Source organism: Polypterus senegalus, chromosome 2 (assembly GCF_016835505.1).
Source record: "Polypterus senegalus isolate Bchr_013 chromosome 2, ASM1683550v1, whole genome shotgun sequence".
NCBI lineage: Eukaryota > Metazoa > Chordata > Cladistia > Polypteriformes > Polypteridae > Polypterus > Polypterus senegalus.
The window spans coordinates 320207795-320214696 of NC_053155.1; the positions used below are offsets into that span (position 1 = coordinate 320207795).

Sequence of the window (6902 nt, forward strand, 5' to 3'; positions counted from 1 at the left end):
CCAGATTGTGTGAGGGGAGCGCCATATCCTAAAACAATGGCATTTAATCATAAAGCTGATGTATGAATCTATTTGTGATAATAATGATAATTAGGAGGGAGTTTCCTTGGGTGAAACCTTGTAAATAAATCTAAAACAATTTTGTCGAAGGGGTGCTTTTGCATTGAATTGGATTTTAAATCAAACTTGATTGGCGCGTCGCTCTCAAAAATAAAGCAGGGACGTCGCAGGGGAACCGTTTGGTGCTCAAAAGATCCATCTACACGAAGACTTCAAAAATGACATGTCGGTCTGTGGGGGACTCCATAAACCGCCTTGACTAGAGGACCCTGATTTAAGTGAAATGACAGTGGGTTCCTGCATTAGCACATCTCCTGTCGTTATTCTGCTTTCTATATTAAAGATTTTCGTGTTCCCCTCCTTTAAAAAGCTCAAAGCACCGATCACGTTAGCACAGAATGAAATGTCAAGCAACGGAGCTACAAGGAGCCACACGGCCCCCTAATAGCCGTTTCAGGACCCTCGTTTCAAGAGTCTAATGGCATCAAAAACCAAAACACGACAAGGTTATACCACGGTGATGACAAAACGAAATATGCTATTACGTGCCTAACGTTTCCTTGTTAAAATGTTATCGGAAAAAAAATTACTTTTTTTTTCTTTGCAGATTAAATAACTCGTAGAGTTCGTTTGGGCGTGGATTTGAACCCGTGTCTGCATTATTCGCTTCTGCTCTCCTAAAGCAGATGATTAATTCAATCACAGAAGGAGGGCGAAAGCGGCCGGGAAATGCTGAAAACGTCGGCATCGGGCTGAGGCTTTACGAAACGAAGAGAAAACCCAAAATAATTCTCTCCATTTAGACACACCGATGAGCTGCGCAGTTGGTGCGGAATTCGGACATCAGCAAAGTGGGGGGAGCGGAGGGGGGGTGTAAACTAGACGGAGGGGGTGAAGAACTTCCTCCCTGTCAGTGAGCCGTGAAACTCCAAATCTCAACATGGTGAGGATGCGCGCTGGTTCTGCTTGAGCTTTGCTTTTAATTAATATTGATAAACAGTAATAATAATAATAATAATAATAATAATAATATTATAATAATAATAATAATAAATAAAAAATTGCGTCATAAACAGCAAGCACAGGGAAAAAAACAACAGTCGAGCAGAAACAACAATGCGGTCTATCTATCTTATAGTGACTTTCTATCTATCTATCTATCTATCTATCTATCTATCTATCTATCTATCTATCTATCTATTTATCTATCTATATCTATCTATCTATCTATCTATCTATCTATCTTTCTTTTATATGGTGCTATCTATCTATCTATCTATCTATCTATCTATCTATCTATCTATCTATCTATCTATCTATCTTATAGTGACTATCTATCTATCTATCTATCTATCTATCTATCTATCTATCTATCTATCTATCTATCTATCTATCTATCTATCTATCTATCTATCTATTATATAGTGACTTTCTATCTATCTATCTATCTAGCGCCTGCCTGTCTGTCTGTCCAGCTGCACACTTAAACACCGTTTGTTCTTAGATGGCGCTTTACTTGACTGTGAGGATTTTTTCATTCCGGGATTGTTCTTTACATTTTGATTTTTCTTTACTTTTTTTTAAAAAGAATGCAGACATAACAAATTTTAATGTCCATGAAGCAGACACTAACAGATAAAGACAATCTGCACTTAGCCTGAGTCATCGTGTGCAGTGAGAGTCTTTTAAAAATCTGGAAGTCTTTGGGCACCTGGTAGATTTCTAAATAAGAAGTTTATTTCTGGTACTTTTGTGTGGATGATTCTTTTGGGAACTGAAAATGTTTCGTCGATGGCATCGCTGTGATGAACCACTGTGGAGAGAAAATGCGTCCCTAGTAAAATAAAAGGAGTTGAAAAAATATAAATTGTAAATGTCTCCATAGAGCGGTGTCTGTTAATATAAGTGTAATTGTATTCGAATTGAAAATTAGGGACTTCTTAAAATGATCGGATCTGTCTGTCTGTCTGTCTGTCTGTCTGTCTGCCCGTAGCGCACTGCGGCCAACATCAGCGGCCGGTTCTGCGTTATGTGCGCGTGCAGCTTCTCTGTAGTAGAGAAAGTAGCGTCAGAAAGCGGAGCCATTCATTTGAAAGTGTTTATTAATTTGACGTGCCCATGTACTTAGAATTAAAAGAAATAAGCTGTATGTCTGTGGTCCACCGCCCCTTCCCCGACACCTCGCATGCACAGCACCCTCACACACACACATTAAAACAGATACGATAATGCATTAAATAAAGTGACAACCGCCTCGTGTACATCTCATTATGATACACTGGAAATCTGTTGATGAATTATTAATGTTTCCAATTAACCTCCCATATTTGCCTGACATGTAGCCTGACGCGCTTTTTTTACGCTCTGTCTGTCTGTCAGGCCGGCCGGCCTTTCTGAAGTCGCCGAATAAAACCGACAAACGTGCACATAGCGCCAATCTCGCGTCGGGAATGGCGAACACTGCTGAGTCACGGGCGTCATTCACTGGACCTGCCGGCAGATTTGTGCCTTCATGAAGTCCCCGCACTTCTCCTCTTGCCTGTCCTGACGTGGGGTTTAGCGGCAGTTCAGCGCACCGAGCCCGCGCGCATGCGCTCTTCAGAATTGGCAGCCGGCTTTAGTTTGGAAGAATTTCAAGCGCTGCTGCAGGAACGTGGTTATGCGTTCATTAAAAAATAAAAAAGTGGACTTGTTATAATAGTGCTATCAGTTATCTAAATACAAATCAAAGTTCTAAAGATTTTACTAAACTTTTCAATATCTGTATAACCAAATAACCTTAGCTCAAGTATGTAGTTATGTATGTATGTGTCATACAAAGTCCGTGTGTGTAAATAACAACATGAGCCGAGACTGCGGTGGGCATCGTAAATAAATAAAGTTCACATTAAAATTCTGAAGGCGAGCTGCGTGCTGGAGCAGAGCCCGCTTAATCCAATTCGGTGGTCCCCGGCAATACGTGATGTAATATAATAATCAAATTAAACGAAAAACTGCGTGTAGAGGGGCCTAACGTGTGCGGTTTAGTTTGCAGTTTCAAAGAAGTTCGTGCATCTAACTTTGAACGAAGTCTTTATTCTGTTTTGCTTGTTTCAGCAGCGCTAAGCCGCTCATACAGTCCTTACAAAGAACAAATGAATCGCGCGACTTGAAACTATCCATTCTATAAAGGGGGGGTGGTGGGGGGGCATCTCTTACCGACAGCAAACGACGTCTGTAGCTTGGAACGGTCAGCACTGTGACCCGTGGTAATGGGCAGCCAGGGCACCTCCAGAGTCGGGCATGCAGGCGAAGACAAACGTGACATGCGACATAAACAGAAAGACGCCGATCGACTGCATCAAGATCGCTGAAATGTTCATCCTGACAAGCGGGAGGAGATCCCAGCTAGCAATTTAATAATAATAATAAGAAGAAGAAGAAAACGGGACGGTCCCGCGACTCTGAATTGGATCTTATTATTATTATCAAACAGGTGTGATAATAATAATAATAATAATAATAATAATAATAATAATAATAATAATTAAACCGGCATATGAGCCAATTCGCAGGGTCGCGGATCATCCCAGTTTTTTTATTTATTTATTTATTTATTTATTATTATTATTATTATTATTATTATTATTATTATTATTATTATTATTATGCAGTCCAGAGCTGCTGTTATTCATTTTAATTTTCCTATCCTTACAGCTGTTTACTGAGCCGAAGCAGTAATTCTAAAGACGAACAGCCAAGCCTTGTAACTTGCACGATGCTTTCTCCCTTAACTTCAGACATCGACTGTGGCAGTGCCCCTTTGTGCCCGCAGTACCCCCCACTCTCAGGTTCGCTGGTCTTTTTTTTTTGTGTCTTTTCTTTCTGTGACTTTTCTTCGCTGCGCGAGTCTCCGTAGGTTGCGCTAATTTCCAAATCAACACAAGGACACCAAGGATTTCTTTGCTTATTTTATTTAAAATTTGAACAGTTCGACATTCATGAATTCCTCCTTGTAAATAAATATTTCGCTTTTGATATAAAAAATAAAGAGGAGGTCAATCTTTCGAACGGGCAGTGACATCGACATATTTTGTTTTAATTCTACTTTACTTAGTCAACACTAACGGGGCAAATACTGGACGCTGACAGTCAAGCAGTTTAGAAGGTAATGTTAGAAGTGACAATGATTTTAAGGGACAGCAGTAAAATAAAGTCATGAAGGCTCGGGTCAGTCCGTTATTACAAATTTAATAAAACTCCAGAACAGGATCTCTAAGTGGCCCTTTATGTATCGAGAAGCGTATAAAGTCTTTTCTTCTTTTTTTTTTTTTTTTTGTCTTCTCTCCATTTCTCTTTTTCTCTCTTTAAGGTATAAACGTAAAAATCTGCAGACACACATTTCAAGTGTTGATGTCCAGCAGGTGATGTTCAGAAGTCCCCCCAGTGCCGGGGTCGCGAGTGATTCCCGCTCAGCCGCTTTCGTTGTCCGTGAAATTCGGCGCTCGCTCGGTCAGTCATTGCACGAGCACAGCACCTCCATTTTCGTTCTTGAATTCAAGTTTTGTTTTTCTTTTAGTCTTTTGTTTTTTTTGTTTTTTTATTTTCTTTTAAAGGCAGCTTAATTAAAGTTTAAATAAACATTACTGCAACCTAAAGAAGCCATTAGCGGTTTGCCTATAGAAGCTGCTTTCTAAATAACTCACAAAACCAACATGAAGTAATCAACAAGACCACCGCTCTTCCGATGATTTTTCGTGCATGTCCGATTCTCATCTAGTGCACTTGTGCCAAGTTTTTGATTTTGGAAAAAAAAATATATAGATATATATATAATTTATAGAATTTCTTAAACGTCTCTAAATACGTCAGTTCCTGTCACTCGTCTCAGAGTTCCTTGCGACAACACCTGCGATTGACGAGCACTGTTAGTCCCCAGTACTGCATGGTACCACTGAAAGTGTTTATTTGGTGTCACTGGTCAGTCTGGGCAGGGTGACTGTGGACATGCTGGAGAGCTGAGGAGGTGGCACCTGGCACATGCTGCACGGACAGGGCATCCCAGCGCCCCAGTGCTGAAAGCTGCTGCCTAGGGGTCCCGCGCCCGCAGACGGAGACTTGAGGAGGCCGTGGTGGGGTCTCACGGAGCTCACCCCGGAAATGGCCGGTCCAGAGAGGGAAGCCGCGGAAACAGAGGGCGGGATGATGGGGTGATGCACCTGATGCGCCGCGTGAGACGCCGGGTGACCCGGCAAAGGTCCCGTGTGCGCCATGGCCCCGCAAGCTGACGGGTGAAATCCACTGTGGTGGCCCCCATAGATCTCACTGACCAGTCTCTTCATTTCTTCCAGTGAACTGCTGAGCATGAGGATGTAGTTTCGGGCCAAAAGCAGGGTAGCGATTTTGGAGAGTTTTCTGACCGAAGGCCCGTGCGCGTAGGGCATCACCTCTCTCAGGCCGTCCATCGCGATGTTCAAGTCGTGCATCCTCTTTCGTTCCCGGCTGTTGATCTTCAGCCTCATCTGCTGCAGCTCGGTGTCCGACAGGAGCTTTCGGTCCTTCTTGGAGAACATTTTCAAAGTGAGGCTGTCCTCCCCTGGACTCACCGACATCGACGACCTCATGTCGTTGCCCATTTCGGGAGGAGAGTCGCTTTGCGTGGAGGACACCGCGCCCGAGAAGCCGCTGGCTTTTCTCGCCGAAGACAAGAAGATGTCATCGACCTCTGGAGAAGATGGCCTGCTGGAGACTAAACTGGCATCAGAGTCCATCTTCAGTGTGGATGTAAACGACAGCCTGTGCAGAAAACAGAAAGGGAAGGGACGTTAGAAGTGAGCCGTTAAGGCCGGCGAACTTGAAGGTCGTTTTACAAGTTAAGCCGTCCAAGTCTCGAACGTGACACCCCATTACAACAAGCCCCCCACCCACCTACCCCAAAAAATAAAAAGAAGTTAACGGAGACATAAACTCGACAAAGAATATTAACATGAAATGTTTAACACGGTGGTTGGAGGCCAAAGTGCGAGTGTCGCCAGACGCGTAACCGGCAGCACCTCGGACAGCGGCGCGTCCGCCATTTAAGACAAGAAGAGGGCGCGCTCTGCACTTCTAAACACTCCCGGAGTAAGTTAAGGGGGTCGTTAGGAGAAAAGCCCGGAGTGACAGGAGAAGAGAGAGGACTTACTCGGAGCGGTGCTGCGCTGCACGGGAGGACTTGTCACAGAATCGTCCGCTAACGCCGCTAAGTGATATGACAGCCTATGAAGCGCACAAGAAGGCTTTTTATAGGCACGTCAACAATGAGAGGAAGCCTGGGAAGAATGTTATTGTCTCTAACGGAGGGGCTGATGGACCAATAAGCAACTACTGAGCAGAAAAAAGAGGGGGTCGGCAAATCTGATGTCATTACAAAGAAGTAAAGCTCAATGAATTGAATAGGACACACTCCGCCAATGGTACTGCTAGTGGTGGTCGAGGGGGCAAAGTAGTGAAGGAAAAAAAAAAAAAAAAGCTACCAAAACACAAGTTACGGACGACTCAGGGGAAGGGGGGCCGGGGGGAGAACATCTGCTTCCGTGGGGGCTGTGTGTGTGTGTGTGTCTTGTAGGCGGGGGTTTGGGTTAGGGGCTTGCTTAGCAAAGCGCAGACCAAACAAACCGCAGCCCTCCCATATAGCCGCACGATCTGCTGCTGCTGCTGCTCGTAGAAATCCTCCACTCACTTCCAAGTAGTTGAAGTCCATCACCGTCAAGTTCTGAAGTGCTTTCACAAACACATCAAAACGCCACAAAGAAGCCTACTGACTTCTTCAAAAACGACACCATCTATAAGAAAAAAAGTTCAGAATGGCAAAAGAACGAAAA

The 6902-nt window shown here is 43.6% G+C and overlaps 1 protein-coding gene across 1 annotated transcript; it reads right to left on the bottom strand.

The window, feature by feature from the left end:
• Positions 1 to 3997: 3997 nt before the first annotated feature.
• Positions 3998 to 6329, bottom strand: olig2 (oligodendrocyte lineage transcription factor 2). The gene is made up of 2 exons (XM_039745960.1): positions 6224 to 6329; positions 3998 to 5835 (listed from the first exon to the last, which is right to left on the bottom strand). The coding sequence occupies exon 2, from the start codon at positions 5808 to 5810 to the stop codon at positions 5004 to 5006; it is 807 nt and encodes a 268-aa protein (XP_039601894.1). The 5' UTR covers positions 5811 to 5835; positions 6224 to 6329; the 3' UTR covers positions 3998 to 5003.
• Between the last annotated feature and the right edge of the window lie 573 nt (positions 6330 to 6902).

Coding starts and splice junctions, on each gene's coding strand:
- olig2 (XM_039745960.1), bottom strand. CDS start 5,810: ATGGACTCTGATGCCAGTTTAGTCTCCAGCAGGCCATCTTCTCCAGAG.